The following is a 17453-nucleotide window of genomic DNA, read 5'->3' on the forward strand; positions in this document are numbered from 1 at the left end:
CATTAAAGCGTCTAAGTTTACCACTTTGTCCTCATTTTAAGGGCAGCATCCTGGTGGTGAATGGAGAACCATCTTTACCCAATAAGTTTAACAGGACCTTATCAGAGTACCATCAACTTTGGTGTCTGTGCAGCAATGGGTAAGAACTTGACATGATGCTGTTGCAAATCCTCAGTAGACCACAGGAATATCTGTTTCCATGTGAAATGGTTGTTTTAACTGTTTAAAGAACTGTTCATTGAGCTGTGTGGTCATTTTGGAACATCAGGTTTGTGGTGAATTGCATTGCATTTAGGTGTTTCTATTATTTTGTCAATCCCAGGGTTAGGCTAAATAACAGAAACCCCTGTCAGCTGGTGGTCACCCCTGTCAGATACAATACCACAAACTACATCCTCCAAAATAATCATATGGTTTACAACTGAACCTTTATCACCTTCATAAAGGATGATTTTTGGCAGCACAGTTGTATGAGACTGCATCTGTTTCAGCTAGGTAATAAACTGATTACATCTCCCTTATTCCCACCAGCTTTTATCAAGACACTGAGCTGAAACAGGAAATGCAAAGATGTTTGTTTTCTCCAACTCTCTTGCAGTAAACATAAAAGATAGTCACACCACAGGCACCTAAACTTCCTCCTATCTGTTTTTTCTGTTCAACAAACACTTTCCTCATGCCTTTTTATACTGCTGAGGCTTCTCTCTGGAGGAAATGTGTCCTTAGCAAAGGGCAGAACCACAACGCTGCTGAGCTAGAGAAACTCTGCCGTATAAGCTCCCAGGTCAGCCTCTCAGCAGTCTCATCTGAGCGCAGGAGGACAGGGGAAAAAACGCAAAGGTAAGGAAGGGCAGAGGAAGAATGACTAAGCATATGAAATGCACCAGCAGTGTTGCCACTATGTGTGTTTTTAAGACCAATTCCCAATGGATGTCATATCTGTGTGTGAGCCCGCAGATTCATCTAATAAAGAGATTTCATGTGATGTAATGCAGCAGTTGTATTGGAGGTCTTCAGCGTTCCATTGCTTCTCAAACAATGAATTAATGGTTTATTTTTGCTCTGTTTGTACATAAATATGTCTTTTTGTTAACAGCTCTGATTAAGTAAGTAAGTGATATAAGTCTTCTAATGCTATAACCCAGTCTTTTAATAGATTTCAAGCTAACAACAAGCCAGTTTTCTGCAGTGGGACCCAAATTCATTTGCTTGTGTCCCCTTCCTAGCTGGATCCGAAAGTAAAGTATAAGTAAGTAAACTTTGAGGCTATTCTACACAGAATTAAACTATGCAGTAAGAAGAAGACAAAGAATAAAGTCTAGGGAAAAAACAGCGCTGTTTAGTACAATTTAGTTTTTTTCTTTTTTCATCTGTCATCTGACGATGTCTAAAGGCTAGCATGTTCCAAACAGCCACACTTAAAGTTGGGGCAAAAGGCAAAGAGAGCAGTAAGACGCTGTCACACAAATGGGGATGATGGTACTTATTTTTGAAAACCCTCAGCTCAAAAACTATGCTGCACTCAGCTGTACGCTTGAAAATCGGCTGAACCAGTTGTGCGAAGCATGAATAAAATAACTTGCGAGAAAAGCACAGATCTTTTCGACTTTCTTAATTCAACACAGACCTGGCCAGACACTGAATACAGCCACTAACTGCATATAGAAGATGGACAAATCCACCGTGACATCACTCACTGGTTTTCTGAAGAGCAGTGTTAAAGCTCAAGTCTTGCTATTGTCATCTTGTTAATGTTTCACTCCACTTCCTATGGCTAATCCAAAAATGGGCAAAAAGGTGGAGCGTGAGTGGTATTTTCTAGACAGCTAGCAGCTAGCCACCAATGGCGGGACCCTCCCGCCTTCCACTCAAAGTGGCCACACCCTTAATTGTGCACAACTTTTAGCCTCAATCTAATTTAAATGGTCGAGTTATATATAAATCCACCCCCTGTATAGTTGTAATGGAAAGGGAAATTATCTATAGAGACCAAAAGCATTTCATGTACCAATTTATTTCTGCTGTAAAGTTGGGCATTTTAACATGAGAGTCTATGGGGATTGGCTCCCTTTTGGAGCCAGCCTCAAGTGGGATTTGAGGAACTGTAGGTTTTAATACTTCTGCACTGGCTTCATTTCTCAGCCTTAGAGGTTGCTGCTTGTTTACATCCCAAGTCTCTTATATGATCAAGCTGGCTCCTCAATCCTGGCTCAACCCGGAAGATGTTCAAGTTGAGCAAGGACTGAGAACATCTCAAGACTCTTATATCTGCTCTGAGACCTGAGGATCAAGGAGGGTGTCTGGAAAAGCCGTGAGCGAGGAAACAACAGACCATCCAGTGTCCTACAGATCAAAACGTACCTTTATTGGAAATCAGTTGGACATTGGAGTCTTCAGGTGAAGGATAAGGGGAAAAGACCTCTTGTGTCTCTTAAAACGTTTCCTTTATTCCTCTCTTCTCAGATTTTATGTGGGTGAGAGTAAGACACAAGGAATAGACAAGGTGAGGGAAATATGGCCCCTTATCCAAGACTTGGAATGTACACCTTGTGTGAAGGGAGCGTGCCGTTCAGATTGTTTTCTCCCTCCAAGTGACTCAGATCTGAGCTTTCCACAAAGTAGGAACAAACCAAACTGGATCAGGGCCATTTCCGCAAGTTGTGCTAGAGCTGATTCATATCAGATCTCTGACTATGCAATCACAGTCAGAGGTGTCAGGTCAGAATTCCTGTGGTATTTTTTAATATCTCACTCCTCTACACACACACATATTGCCTGCTGTCATCATGCAGTGTTGGCACCACACATCAGTGGAAGCAAACAAACAACAGCAATAGGATCTTAGTGGAGTGACAGGAGTGCTTCAGATTTGTTGGACCTTTATAGAGAAATAGATCACACCAAACTGGAAGGAACATATCATAGGCAAGCCGTATTTGAGGAAATTGTGCAATTTGACTGTTGCACGCATAACGTTGTTATTCTTGTATGCAAAGGGCTCACATTTTGATTAAATCTGCATTTGCATGTCAGTTTAGGACCTCAGTAATGTGTTCATGCGGGAGCTGGACACATGTCACTTACATGACTTGCATGACATGAATGGGAACCATCAACACAAAATGTCGGATTTAACGTAAACATCAGAATATAGCATTAAAGCCTGTAATGCGAACACAGCCGCTGTCATCCGATGGATCATGTAACAAACGTTGCCAGGCAGTTTGCATTCCATAAATGATCAAAATTCAGAGTGATACATAAAACTATTGATAGGAAAACAGCAAAGTGTGGCTACACATTGCTAGAATAAACCATCAAAAAGAGATCCATCATTTGTCAAATATACTTTCCTGTGTGGCTTGCCTATTTGCTACCTGTTACATTCCACAAGGTAACCTGATCTCACATACAACCACTCCAGCACAATGCACAGATGTCTGTTTACTTTCTGCAACAAGTTGGTCGTTGGTGTTTTAGCTGTAATGAAACTGTGATGTTACTGTGAAAAAGCACAGAGATAAGATCTTAGCCCCATCTGGGACAGAGCTGCCGAACCAACATTAATAATTCATATCTTGACCATTATGAGATATAAAATAAGAGACTGGGAATTCCTGATCTGGTAGCAGCAGAGGGAGGAGATAAGAGTCTGGCTGATAGATGGGCATCCAAAGCTTTTTTATCTGGGCAGCCTGCTTCCCTGAAAGTTGATGAAATGAGAATGAAAGCAAATACTGGAGTCAAACAAAAACATAATAGTGACGACCAAGCAGCTTCACCAGCAGTTGTGTCTAAAGTGACTTGCTCAGGGAAATCTCAGCAATTGGTGAGAGACAGGAAAATATCTGAGTCACTTCACCAGCTGTGATTTTAATCAGTCATCTTGCAAAGCCTTGCTTCTCTGGCTGTTCGACCACTGCTGCTGCTTTCTGTTATACTCCCACCTTCCCTTTACCAGAGCTAAATCTGATTATGTAATGACTGTGAAGGTGAGTGACAGTGGTGCATTTGCCAGACAATCTCAACAGGGAAATAATCAGTTTCCTCTAGGTACTATGGACTGTTGTTAGCTGGTCTGTGAGGCACATGTGGATAACACATTGTACTAGTTCTTCCCTGTACCTCTTAGTTTAACATAGCAGCATGTTAATGTTTGCTAAATAGCACTCAGTACAAAGTACAGCTGGAGCTGAAGGAAATACCAGCAGTTTTGAATGTACTTGGCCATAAAACAAAATCAGATGATCTCTTAAATCATCCAGATACATCCACTGGGTACCATGAATATCTGTACCAATTTTCATGGCAATTCATTCAATATTTGTTGAGATATTTTGGTGTGGACCAAAGTGACTGACACCGTCATCCCTAGAGTAGCACGGCTAAAAATCAGCAGATACTGTAAAACTATACTTTAGACCACGTTTTTGACAGGTTTATTTAATAGCTTTTATAGACTATTTGCTGGATTGTCCTTTCAGTCGCTAATACAAATGCCACCTAAAAATTTCAGATGCGTTGAAGCTGCTTTAGTCAACACACACATTCAGTACATCACCAAACCCAATGAGAAACACTTCTCTGCTTATGTCTCAACAAGGTAACATCCTCCAATCAAAAAATAAGGATGGGTTCCGATGGGCAGTCCTATTTTGGATCCCATTCCAAGTTGGTGAAATATCCGGGCTCGTTAAGCTTCATGGCCAAACAATCCCTTACCGGACCTGCTTCATTCACATTCTCTGTTTAGTTTACACTCTTTGGCCTCACTGATAATACAGATGTGGCCAGAGGAAAAAAAAAACATGCACAAACTGAGACAGTTTGACTGAGACAAAACTGTTGTATTATACATTATGCTCTGTATTATGTATTACATATTAGTAAAGTTTGAAGAAAAAACATAAACATGGTTAACTGCTCTGAAACTTAAAAAAACTGCTGCAAAAAATTATATGTGCAGGATGGTACTCATGGGAAAAGGGTTAAAGACACATTGCTTGTTTAAATATTCCTTTAGTGTTGAAAATGTTAAAGTTAGAACTTAGAAACTTAAGAGTTTCATTTCATAATGAGAAGGATGAGTGCTGCCCTCAGCCTACTGCTGATAGTGTGACCTATCAGATTCTGTAGCAGTGCAACAAGTTCACTTTCATGCAACACTAAGCTCATACCGCAGCAAAATATCAATGCTTTATTTAACTGATAGTCACAGAATGACAAAGTGGATTTAAGATCACTGTGTTCTTTACTTCCTTAGCTTCTGCTACTGCAGCACAGCCCCAGTGAGGAGCAAACACAGCTCAAGGAAACAGGGTTACTGGATGTTACTGGATTAGGTGTATTTTAGTTCCTTGAAAAGTGCTATGCAAATAAATATATTATTCTAATAATTATTAATCAGATTCGATAAGTGGATTCGGAATTGGATTCAGATTCGATAAAATGCTATCGAACCCCATCCCTAATCAAAATGAAATCCCTCCTCAAGTGTCCACTGCTCAGACAAAGCTATGTAATTCTGAGAGAGCGCTGCTGGCTGCAAAAGCTGCTCCGCTTACAGCCAGTCCTCAAAGGAGCCATAACCAGGGCCAAGAAACAGGCATTCTGGGTGGGCTCAGCTCCAAGCACTGGGCGTACAGCCTGTACTGGAGCCTCAGTGGCAACTCACTGGTATAATGCCATTTGAGTGAAGAGAAAGGAAGGGGAGGATAGATGGGGTTTAAAGAGGAAAAGGAAAAAGGTGAATGGGGTGAAATGATGAAAGAGAATAACACAACCCCAGGTGAAAATAGTGACCTGGCCATAGTTGTGTGGCTCATGTAAAGCAAAACACACCAGTAATTACTGAGCAAGCTGTATGGAGGTTGCTGACAGTGTAGAACATGATGACACTAGCCCACAGCAACAGCAAACACACAATCCCTGATTAACGGCTAGCCTTGGAGGGGCACACACCCCATTACCACCACAAGCAGTGCTTTATGCTTTATGGCTCAGACTAAGTCCAGAGTCCCGGCTGGTTTTATTAGGCCTCATTCTAATGCTAAATCAGTGTTTTCAGGTAGTTGTGTCTTGCCAGGCCCTTGATGTCATATCTGGGCCGAGTTCACTGAGACTTGTGTTCTGAAGCACCACTTGGCTCATATTCCCACCTTTTTGTGCACAGCAGCTTACATGCATTAGTGCAACTGCAGAGGCATGCATTCGTTCCATCTTACACCGCGGGGCTTGGGCATTGCTTACCTGGATTGCCGCAGTCAGCACACGTTTCGTTACCAGGTCTCGCCAGCACGTCTTGCAGGAGCCGGTTGTTCCCCTCCGTTTCCAGCGCCATGGTGAGTTTATCTGTCCAGCCTCACCGCGGTGGGAAGCAGCTGGCACAAGAACATCCGCTAAACGGAGTGCGCTGCACAGACAGACTGCCCAGTCACCTGTCACCTCCAATCTGAACGGGAGAAGACGAAAGATGGGCGAGGGAAGGACTGGATGAGACTGACCGATCTCTCTCTCTCTCTCTCTCTCTCTCTCTCTCTCTCTCTCTCTCTCTCTCAGTGAGAGCTATTACCTCGTCTCGCTCACTAGCCAGCGCCATGGTGAGTTTATCTGTCCAGCCTCACCGCGGTGGGAAGCAGCTGGCACAAGAACATCCGCTAAACGGAGTGCGCTGCACAGACAGACTGCCCAGTCACCTGTCACCTCCAATCTGAACGGGAGAAGACGAAAGATGGGCGAGGGAAGGACTGGATGAGACTGACCGATCTCTCTCTCTCTCTCTCTCTCTCTCTCTCTCTCACTGAGAGCTATTACCTAGTCTCGCTGACTGCATAATTAAGCCTCTATGTTATCATAACCTCCTCCTTCCCTGCTTGCCTGTCTGTCGTCTCTCCCATCCCTGCAGTTTTATATGTTAACAAAGTGAGACATCCAGCGGTGGATAAACCAAACACACTGAACTGAAAAATCAGAACTGCCCCGTCCCCGTCTCCGTCTCTGTCTCTGTCTCTGTCTCTTTAATTTTATAGCTTAGAATGTGTAACTAGAATTTATAGCCTAGTCTTTATAGGTGTAGCTATTTGGTGGTTATGAAATTGTGTCCAGGTTAGTTATATATTTATCATGTCATGAAAATAACTTTTATAACGTCAATGTGTTTGTTTTATTTATGGAAATGTTAGGATATAATCGAAATTTCGATCGTTCATCGATTAAACCCACTCTACTACTAATGTCTGCCTGCCTGCCCCAAAACAAACGTCATATTCACGCGACAGCAGTTACGTTCTTTACTGTGAATGGTAAAGTCACTTGATCAAACCTTAACTCTTAACTCGTAGGTATGTCTACTTCTATGAATTTTAGCACGAAGAGTTTTAGACCTCGGCCTCCGGATAAAGGAGCGTTTCCTCTGGATCATTTAGGTAAGAGAAAACACAGACTTCGTCGCGTTTGAATCACCGTGAAATAACTCACTTAACGTTACAGAACATGGTCTTATACCAGAACTCCTGTATGTTTCCCCAAACTGATATCGGGGTTTTATTTTTTATGTGTGGATGCAGACAGAGACTGACATTGCAGTGTGCAGCTTGCTAGATAAAAACAGCCTATGTCAAACGTCTCTCTCTCTTTCATTTATAATAAATTTGCTGAAAATGTTAATATACAACACAATAAAGTGTGCAAAGCATCAAGGAGACCGAATACTTTCAGAAGCCACTGTAAAACAGCACATCCCATTTACCAAGCATTCTAGCAAATAACTAAACAGGTTTTTGTTATGATGCAGTCATGGAGAAAAGCAGCTGAGCAGCTTGAGGACAGACTGAAATCACTTATAAATCTGGGGGGAGAACACTTTTAAAGACCCTCCTCTGTCCTTTAGCAAAAAAAAAAACAAAAAATACATATATATAACCTTTGGCCTGTTTTGACCCTCGATCTTACCCACCCTCTTAGTATTACCTGCAGTAGCACTCTCCAAAATACCTACACCACTGTAAACACTTGTGTAGCGGCAGGATGGCTGATAATGATGGGACGCAACTTAACAATTAGTGTAAAACAGTAAAGCGTGAAGGCTATCTCCCAAAGGATGCACAGCATTGTTCTTGTTAAATTTATTCCTTATAATATTAAAAAAGTACAATGTTTGAAGCCCAGATTGGCTCTTTGTCATGTGCATTGTGTGGTTATAGCCAACTAGATAAGTGCTCACATTCAAGCCAAAGTCAAGATAATTCCAAAAGTATGTCACAATTTAGTACTCTATTCAAAGGTAGTCATCAAATAACATCACAGCAGTAAACAAATACAACATAGATATTTCCAACACATGTCAAGGAAAGTCTGCCAAAACATTGTCTGCAACATGACAAGTCTTAACAAAGCAGCACCAGTCAAAAGTCTGGCCAAACTTTCCCATTAAGTTCAGTGGGAAACATTTGACTGGTACTGTACTTGTAAATATAGGCTGATTGTAGCTACTTGTTGTTTCAGGAGAGTGTAAAGCCTTCAAGGAGGTGTTTATGAAATGCCTGAGAGACAACAGCTTTGATAACTCCAAGTGCCGCCTGCAGTCCAAGGACTACCTGGAATGCCGGATGGACCAGTAAGAAACTGAATTAAGAATACACCATCCACTCTTCCAGTCTGTGGTCCCTGGGAGAGCAGTCACTGAGTAAAGCATAATACTTTTACACAAGAACTGTCCACGTAGCATCGTGTCCATGTATCTAACCTGGTATTCTTTGGTCATTTACATTTAAAAGTTTATATTTTTAATACCAACTGTGTGTTTTCCAGTCAGCTGATGGCCAGAGAACCTCTGGACAAACTGGGATTCAAAGAACTGATGGACCGTCCTCCCAGCCAAGCAGAGAAAGAGTCTAAACCCTGACTTGCCACAGCACAGCTGCTGTTTCAAACACACATAGATGATGTTTCTCTGGATGCCACATATTCAACATGGGTCCTAAACAAGGATATTGCCATTGAGTGTGAAGTGGAGGAGAATGGCTGCAAAGAGCACGAGTGAATGCAGGCCTGCAAGTGGACTATGTGACTAGCACTGTGGCCTTAGTTCCAGTGTACAAACTAATTTTATCAACCACTTGTGTACATAGGATAAAAATGTGTGATATCTTAGGATGCTATTTGGGCATGTCAGTAAATGTTGTATATTTAAACTAAACTGTGTGTAAATCGACTCGCTGTTCAGGTATTACAGTGCGGACATTGTGTAGAAAACAGTTCATTGATTTGAAGCATTTATTACAGTCAGTGTGGCCACATCTGGCTAATTCTTGGTGTTGAATTAAAAACAGACTTGACATGAACATTCAGTTTTCATAACCATCAGGACTTCCTTGATACAAGTGTGATGTAATGAGGCTTTCTAATCTACTTTGGCCATAACTTCATCACGACTTGAACATTTGAGGTAAAAATGAATATAGAAAATGCATGTATGTAATGGACTACAGCAGGTTTAGTGAACACAGTCCTTAGATGTGCAGGTTGACATTCAAGGGCATTCTACCTGGGATGTGGGTGGGCAGCAAAAACCTAGCTATGTTCCCTGCACCTCTTGAGATTCCCATTAACTGTATATACTTTAGCATTTTGTTTTGAATTCAGTCCAAACCTCAACACAGTACCATTTGTTACATCATATTCAGATTGGTAACCTACGTACTGTATCTGTAGTTAATCAAAGACTAGAGTGGCAAAGCTCTGACTTCCCAGATGAAAAAGTTGGTATGAAGGAAACACGGGTCATTACTCATTTTAGAGAAAGAGCAACACAGTGTCTTTGTGGCTGGTCCGTCCCTGTTATTAACATAAAAGAGGTTTAAGTAGATGTGCTGAATGTGTTTAATCACTGACAGACAAATGTGCCTAACATGGCTGTTCAAATCTATTGTCAAGTGCGAAGTGCACACTCAACCAGCTGTACAGAGGGACACATGCACAGAGGTCTGTCCTCACAACTTTCACTCCCAAAATGATAAAACATCTAGATCAGAAGACCTCTGTACTGAGAGTGGTAATTACAGCTTTGTTTAAGCAGTCGCATACAGCTAACTAGTGTTTTATCTAACATTTGTGTAGCTGCCTTTGTTATCATGATTTACTCTCAGCTGTGATGCTGGAGTCACAAACTCTGTTAATTCTGTCATTTGATGAGGTGGCAGAATAACTGTATGACCTAAGCACTGTTTTATTGTTTTACATCTAACTTGTGACAGCTCTCAGGAATCACTGTTAATACTGGAAATTTACTGGCACAGCGACTAAAACCAATCACGTATTCCCAGTAGGGAACATGACTTCAATATATGTAGTAGGTGATTGGATCTTAAAAAAAAAAAATTAAATGTCAATTAGGTTTTGTCCTCATTTTCAATTTGTGCATTTAAAAAGCCTCTGTGAAAACACTATAAATACATTTTTTTAAAGTATGCTGAATTGTATGCTTGGTTGTAAAAAAAAATTTAAATGTCAATTATGTTTTGTCCTCATTTTCAGTTTGTGCATTTAAAAAGCCTCTGAAAACACTATAAATACATTTTTTAAAAGTATGCTGAATTGTATGCTTGGTTGAGCTGTAAGCTTCCTCTCCAATGAAAAGTAGCAGTAGACCTAAAAAAAGTGCGCAGAGCAGTCGGGAGACTGTAATGCTCCTCAAACCTGATGCATGAAACAAACAGAAATGTCATATATTGCTTCTGCTCCTCTGCTCCTCTGAGATTTGACTGGAGTTCTTTGAACACCATCTCATTGCAGCCCTACAGTGGTTTAATGACAACCACAAAGAGAATTACCAAACGCCAACTGTTTAACACAATGCACAGAATGTTTCCATAAGTGGAGGACGGTTATGTGCATTCACATGCTTTTTTTTTTTTTTTGTAAAATGTTTAAAATTTGCTCTAAATTTATATAGAACCTTGTAGGCTACTGCCTACAGGGTTCATTACATGGCTTCTGGAGTAATATATAATGAACTGGTGTTGTAGCAAAATGTATATGTCAGAAAATACACAACAAGAAATCAGAGTACAGAAATGCCACACTAGATTTTAATTTTAAAAGAGTTTGTCCACCAGAGAGCACAGCAGACATGTTTGTTTTTACAGTGTAAAATGTTCAACTTAGTTTGCATCTAAGTCACAATTTTTTAAAAACATCTAGGTCATGTTAGTATAGTATATGGGCTAAAACAATTTACCAGGGGATAGAGCAATAATTTTGGTGCTCATATTCTTATTTAACTGCTGACAGTACAAACGCCTGCCTTCTTTCGTGCTTGGTCATACTGATCAAAAACGACGCAGCAGAGGAGCAGATCCAAAAAGTTCGAACACACACTAGCGGGAGGAGTTGGAACTGGAGCGTGACCGGTGACGACGGCGACCAGGGGATCGAGACCTGCGTGGGACTGGAGGCCGTCGTCCGGAGAGAGAAAGGAGGGAAAAAAGAAAGCAAGACAGTAAGAAAAGAATTCAGAAATATAGTGACAACAAAATCAGACCGTATTATAAATGTAGTTAGAAACAAACACATTGTTCTCCAAAACTAAAATTACTGCAACATTTCCAGCAGCAGTACTCATCCCCATGATACTTGCCTTCTCCTCATTCGAGGTGGAGTGCGTCGCCACATGGGGGGTGGAGGAGGCATCCTGCGGGGAGGGGACAGCCTGCGAGGCGGAGGGCGCACAGTAGGCGTCAGCAATGCTGTGACTGTGATCTCCTGACCATCAATCTGACCTGAAAGAAAATCCAGGAAAAGCATCAATAAAAATCATTGCGCTGATTTTGAGATGATGGTATACAACAAGCACCACTCGTCTCATCTACACTCTGCACCCTGATGCATGGTGCAGGACATGGCTCTGTACATTCTGTTTACTGTCAGTCTTCCATGTTCCAGTTCCTCCACGTCTTCCTACCTCCATCCATGTGTTTCAGGGCCTTCTCAGCCTCCTCAGGCGTCTCGTACTCCACGTAGGCATAGCCCTTGGACAGGTGAGGGTAGAGGCGGTTCATGGGCATTTCAATCATCTTGATCTTTCCATAAGTGGAGAAGATCTCCTGGATGTGTTCCTTCAAATGCACACAAAAGAACACTTAGCAGGTGTTCACACTGCAGCTCCTTTTAGACTTTGTGTCACTGCACGTATGGGAACGTGCATCCATCGTTTGGACACAGTTGTATAGCTGTTGCATTTATACTTGTACTCAAGTTAATGTTCTAACTAGGAGGTGTTCACACATCACAGTACAGGAAGAAGAAGTAGAAAAAAAACAACAACCAGGAAACTGAAATGGTAGAGATTTTAAACCAGGCTCAAAGCCAATATAATTTTCTTCTTAGGACTAGTATTATTCCACTTTATTAAGTGTTGATATTTTTTCAGGTGACAAAGGAAACAGGTTGTGAATAGGCGCTCAGTCTAGCCAAGTAATGCCAATTTACTCAGACATTTTCGGACACGCCAGGACCTGCCAGCAGACCAATAGCAGGCAGCTATGTCTCAGTCAGAGCACACCTGGATCAGCCAATCGGCATGCAGGATGCACAGCTTCACAAAACGTGTAGTTCAGATATGAGAGGTGTGTGTTCCAGACCATCTGCAACCTACATTTACCCATAAACAGCTTCACTGCAGAGGCACGCACAAGTCTAAATTAAACATGAGTTTCAATGGTGTGAAAAAATGCAGCCCCATTCATTCATTTCTATGCTTTGGATTCACAGCAGGCAGCAACAGCACTGAAGGTGGCATTACTTCTCAACTCAAGTGACAATGCTGGGGTATTCATCAGTCTTTGTTGTCATTGTTAATGAATGTCAACAGCTGTGTTTGATGTCACTGCACTTTGAGTGGAGCCAGTAATCATTAGACAATACACGCAAAGTGCCTACATTTCTCTCCTCTGACACTATACCACTTATCACTTTCTGTTGGGACCTTTCACACAGTGACTTAAATCCTTAACTCCTGTGAATCTTAAACTGAACCTGAATCCACTGCTGTATTAACACATGACGCACAACAATTCTGCCTGCGTCAGAATCATGTAAATGTGAAAAGCCAACAAAACCTCAAGAGTACTTGGTTCAACCGCTATTGTTTTGAAAGCAACACAGGTGTGTTTTGTATTTTTAAGTGTGCATTGGATGTTACTTCGGATGTCACACTAAACTTCAACATTACATTTCTGTCTAAGTACCCAAGCAGAGAGAGCAAGTTTTAGCAACATGGGGCAGCTTTTTCTAGTTGTTTTCTTCTTTTGCAATACTAAGCGCCTCACATTTATCTGCTCTACGAGCCTTGCGTTTTTTGCAGGAGTGCCCCAAAAGCATTAAGTTGAAAAAACTTCCACTCACAGCATAAAAACACCCCAAAACATTGCTGTTTTTCCATAGTCTAATCAGATGATTTGAGAGCCAAGCATTCTACGCTGGTGACCTAAAATAGGCCCCTACAGACAAACGCCCAACAGGACAGATGGACTGTGTAGCTAGTGGTCATTTTGACAACTGACTGCAGATCGTCACACTGTCCCTGACTCATCTTAAAATAGCTTTGAAGTGACCATCATCCATGTAACCTCCTCTTTCTGAGGGTGTCCTGTACCCACATGGATCTCCGTTTCTCTCTGCCCATTTGAGAACAGCCTCTCACCCTCAGTCAGAACAAGAGCAACTTCCCTCCGCCTGTCCATGTTTTATGCTTAGATAATAAGTAAGATACAACAATAATATACATTTAGGTAAACGATGGATGTTCAAACAAGCTAGATGTTTAAACACAGGTTAGGCTAAGGAAGGTGATTTCATGGTTGCCTAGTAACAGTAAAAAAAATACAGAGCAAGTCGCTCTTTTTTTTAATGACATTAAAAAGGCAGTGCAATGTGCCTGTTTGATAGGGGGCTGAGGCAGGCGAGAGGAAACACTTATAAGTCAGCTATAAAAGACAGACAGTCAGTTTATAGTGATGTCCCCTGAGGTCAGTAGCATGGCTAAGCACCTTAATAACGTTTCTGGTCAGCCGGCCCAGGTAAAGCTTGGTGGGTTTGGGTGTGGGGCTCCTCCGTCGTCGGTCCCTGTCATCCTTCTTTGCTGACTTTGACCTACAGTGACATTTGCATTTTAACTACATTTTAGACAAGGTGCTTTCAGCCATCACACAATAAGCTTCAATTACTTTAGACTAACATTACTAGTTTAGTGTGAGAAATTCAGACATTTCACAATTATACACAGAAAACACTTTCTTAATTATTCTATTTTGGAGTGACCAGTTGCATACTTAGATCGTGAGCGTCGTCTGTTGTTGTGGCGCTGACGGTTGGGGCTAGGTGAGGAGGAAGAGGAAGAAGAGGAAGAAGAGCGGGAGCTGGACGAACCCGAGCGGCTGGGGGCAGAGGGGCTGGGGCCACCGGACGAGCCCGAGCCTGCTGGAGCTCGAGCTGGACCTAAACAACAGCAGGTTTTAGAATGGACAGAAGCAGCTGAACCAGCTTGTAGTGTGACCACGAGTCCTTCACTATCCAAAGGATAAATACTACTGTGATCCTGTGTCAAAGGCAGAATATAAAACAACACAAACCACCTTGATATTCAGACCACTGTGAAAATTAGAGCACCATTTGTCTAATATTTTGTTCTCACCTAATAAAAAATACATAGGGTAAAAATGACAAAAGGAACTTTCAATTTTTTATTTTGTTAAATTATCTTCTGACCTGCTGCTTCCAGTGGAGGCACTGCGCCGTGTGCGGTTCTTCTCTCGGCCCCGGTCTTTGTCGGGCCCTTCTTTCGTGGCTCCTGACTTCTCCTTACCACGCTGTTTACTCTTGTCATCGTCCTTTCTCTTTGTTGGGGAAGGCGCCCTGTTGGAGGCGGAGAAAACAAACAAGAGTCAAACTGTACAGCACTGGATGTCACTTAGAATATATGAAATCTGACTTCCAGCAGGTTAACTTGAAAGAATGCAAAGACATATTGTATACGCTTTAGAAACATTGACCAATAAATAAGATGTCAGATTGTGTACATTTGGCAGACAACATTATGGATGCACAAAAAACTATTTGTGCAAATAACTAACTACTTATAATATAAAAGACAACTAGCACTGAAGGTATAAATGTATTGATAATGTATCTGTGCTCAGTGAATCTGAAAATAAGTCATTCATAACATTATTGTCATTTTTTGTTTTCCTCTCCAGCTATTAGGACTTGAATAAAATGAGTATCACATTACTTACAATATAATGCACATGAAAAATACATCTAGATTCAAATCACTGAGCCACAATCGACTGATCAGAAATGATTTCATATCGTCTCTTAAAACTAATACAGAAGAATTAAAACGAAAATCAACTGTTGGCCACTTTGTGATGCAAGTACAGTAGTAGCATATTCAACTGTACAGCTGCTGTAACTTTTTTAAAATTATTTCTCTAAATGCATGGTGTATATCTGGATTCTTAACAATGGCTGACAAATGCTAAGCGACAACTAATTAGCAGGCTAGCCGTGATAGCAAGAGCTTGTTAAGTTAACACTGGCTTATTGCGTTATGCTGATATACATCTACGTATGTCTACAACCAAAATACTGCACTTATTCAACTCTGACGTTACTGCATTGCTATTTATTGATCATACATAAATTAAAGTCAGAAACGCAATCTTAAATGGTTGCATTTACTTACATTTTTACACCTACTCTTACTCGCGACAGTGGTAGTCACACAGATATGACGTAAAGTTGTAGCATGGTGTAAACCAATCACAACAGTTTGCGCACAACGGCGGAGACATGAGACAGTCGATAACATTTTTTCCCTCATAAAATACTGTCAGGGTGTTTTGTTTTTCTATTGTCGCTGTTCATGTAGTACTTGTTACCTTTCCTCAGAAGCTTAGTGGTAATAGAACGCAGAAACACTGCTATAGTATTACTGTCCGGAGGTTTACATTGACTGGGGACTGCTATTTGATGCATTTGTGGCTGCTTCAGTGCAGCAAAGCACGCATGTGATAGTCAGCAAATTACCTGACAGGTTAAACTGAGGGCTAAATCAAAATAATCACATTTAAATGGTTTCACCTGTAATAGGTCTGTTTCCTTTAGTTCCAAACCGGGAATGTGACTAAAGATAACTGCAGCACTTTTACAGAGTAGGCTACTGAAGGACTGACGGGGAATGGCACACGTTTGCTTTTCCTGTACAGCAGCCAGGCAGATGAACTCATCAGGTGATACTGAGCCAAAGGAAGCCAGCAGACCCGCAGGCAGTAGCAGGATCCTTGCTTTAACTATATGCAGTGCTGCTATCGGAGGTACGTTCCAGTACGGCTACAACATCTCAATCATCAATGCTCCTGCCATCTACATCCAGAGCTTCATTAATGATACCTACATGGAGCGCTGGGGCACTAGCTTGAACACCTCACAGGTGACTCTGCTGTGGACTATAATTGTGTCAGCCTTCTCACTGGGGGGGTTGCTTGGTGCTCTGTTAGCAGGGCCCATGGCAGTTCACTGTGGGAGGAAGAAATCACTGCTTTTGAACAATTCCTTCCTTTTTGTTGCTACTCTGCTTGTGCTACCGTGCAGGATGGCAAAATCATTTGAAATGATCATCCTTGCACGATTTCTGGTGGGGATGAACTCTGGTATAAGTATGAGTGTTCAGCCTATGTACTTTGGGGAAAGCGCCCCCAAACACCTCAGAGGTGCCGTGGCTTTCTCCTCTGCTGTTTTCACAGCATTTGGGATTTTTTTGGGTCAGGTTGTGGGACTCACAGAGCTCCTGGGCACAGAGCCTTACTGGCCCTACTTACTAGCTAGTAATGCTTTGCCGGGGTTGATCCAGCTGCTTACCCTACCCTGGTTCCCTGAAAGTCCCAGATACCTGCTCATTGACCGGGGAGACAAGAAGGCATGTGTTCGAGCGCTTCAGAGACTCCGTGGCGGAGAGGCTCCTGTCTTGGAGATGGAGGAGATTATTCAGGAACAGCAGCAGCAACAGTCGGTGGCTTTAAATTCTCAATCTGCAGCTTCTTCCAAGACTCCCTGGTCCCTGTTTAGGGATCATGACCTGCGATCCCAGCTCAGAACAGTCATGGTTGCCAGTAGTGCCATGATGCTCTGTGGAAATGATGCCATCTACTTCTATGCTTCCTATATCTTTCTCGAAGCAGGGATCCCTGCAGATAAAATCCAGTACGTCACCATTGGCACAGGGGCATCTGAGCTAACTGCTGCTATACTAAGTAATCTCTTAATTGAACGTGCTGGCCGCAGGTACCTTATTGTTGGAGGGTACAGTCTTATGTCATGCTGGACAATAGTGTTCACTTTAGCTCTTATCCTGCAGAGCTGGGGGGTGGCAGGAAAGCCCTACCTGAGCATAGCAT

General features: G+C 41.9%; 4 protein-coding genes and 1 long non-coding RNA gene across 6 annotated transcripts in view; 2 read left to right on the forward strand and 3 right to left on the reverse strand.

The window, feature by feature from the left end:
- Nucleotides 1–6953, reverse strand: part of LOC109951545 (arf-GAP with dual PH domain-containing protein 1-like) — a 56689-nt gene extending 49736 nt beyond the window's left edge. Inside the window, exons 1-2 of one of the 2 annotated variants that reach the window (XM_020586113.1) lie at nt 6600–6953; nt 6250–6341 (exon numbers count right to left, since the gene is read on the reverse strand). In XM_020586113.1, the coding sequence (XP_020441769.1) occupies nt 6250–6340 (91 nt within the window). In that variant the 5' untranslated portion in view covers nt 6341; nt 6600–6953. Of the gene's footprint in view, nt 1–6249; nt 6342–6599 lie in introns of those variants that run through there. The other variant, XM_020586114.1, reaches the window with a different exon arrangement.
- A 285-nt stretch (nt 6954–7238) lies between these two features.
- Nucleotides 7239–10315, forward strand: cox19 (cytochrome c oxidase assembly factor COX19). The gene is made up of 3 exons (XM_020586118.1): nt 7239–7424; nt 8503–8614; nt 8809–10315. The coding sequence occupies exons 1-3, from the start codon at nt 7343–7345 to the stop codon at nt 8900–8902; spliced, it is 288 nt and encodes a 95-aa protein (XP_020441774.1). The 5' UTR covers nt 7239–7342; the 3' UTR covers nt 8903–10315.
- A 1301-nt stretch (nt 10316–11616) lies between these two features.
- On the reverse strand, nt 11617–14881 carry LOC109951543 (RNA-binding protein with serine-rich domain 1-like). The gene is made up of 5 exons (XM_020586110.1): nt 14764–14881; nt 14328–14493; nt 14046–14148; nt 11960–12113; nt 11617–11777 (listed from the first exon to the last, which is right to left on the reverse strand). The coding sequence occupies exons 1-5, from the start codon at nt 14879–14881 to the stop codon at nt 11617–11619; spliced, it is 702 nt and encodes a 233-aa protein (XP_020441766.1).
- On the reverse strand, nt 14462–15838 carry LOC109951542 (uncharacterized). Its single transcript, XR_002273628.1, has 3 exons — nt 15743–15838; nt 14764–14910; nt 14462–14493 (listed from the first exon to the last, which is right to left on the reverse strand). It is a non-coding gene; the product is annotated as an uncharacterized LOC109951542 (long non-coding RNA).
- A 308-nt stretch (nt 15839–16146) lies between these two features.
- LOC109951541 (solute carrier family 2, facilitated glucose transporter member 11) overlaps nt 16147–17453 on the forward strand; it is a 2838-nt gene continuing 1531 nt past the window's right edge. The window contains exon 1 of the mRNA XM_020586109.1: nt 16147–17427. Coding sequence (XP_020441765.1) covers nt 16238–17427 — 1190 coding nt within the window. The 5' untranslated portion in view covers nt 16147–16237. The remainder of the gene's footprint in view (nt 17428–17453) is intronic.

Source organism: Monopterus albus, unplaced genomic scaffold (genome assembly GCF_001952655.1).
Source record: "Monopterus albus unplaced genomic scaffold, M_albus_1.0 scaffold395.1, whole genome shotgun sequence".
In the NCBI taxonomy this organism is placed as follows: Eukaryota; Metazoa; Chordata; class Actinopteri; order Synbranchiformes; family Synbranchidae; genus Monopterus; species Monopterus albus.

Excerpts from the sequence above, each read along its gene's own strand:
- cox19 (XM_020586118.1), top strand. The coding sequence starts at position 7,343 with ATGTCTACTTCTATGAATTTTAGCACGAAGAGTTTTAGACCTCGGCCT. Across the intron at positions 7,425-8,502 it reads GTTTCCTCTGGATCATTTAG|GAGAGTGTAAAGCCTTCAAG; the intron begins GTAAGAGAAAAC and ends TTGTTGTTTCAG. Across the intron at positions 8,615-8,808 it reads CTGGAATGCCGGATGGACCA|TCAGCTGATGGCCAGAGAAC; the intron begins GTAAGAAACTGA and ends TGTGTTTTCCAG.
- LOC109951543 (XM_020586110.1), bottom strand. The coding sequence starts at position 14,881 with ATGACAAGAGTAAACAGCGTGGTAAGGAGAAGTCAGGAGCCACGAAAG. Across the intron at positions 12,114-14,045 it reads TGACCAGAAACGTTATTAAG|GAACACATCCAGGAGATCTT; the intron begins GTGCTTAGCCAT and ends GTGCATTTGAAG. Across the intron at positions 11,778-11,959 it reads CCTGAAACACATGGATGGAG|GTCAGATTGATGGTCAGGAG; the intron begins GTAGGAAGACGT and ends ATTTTCTTTCAG.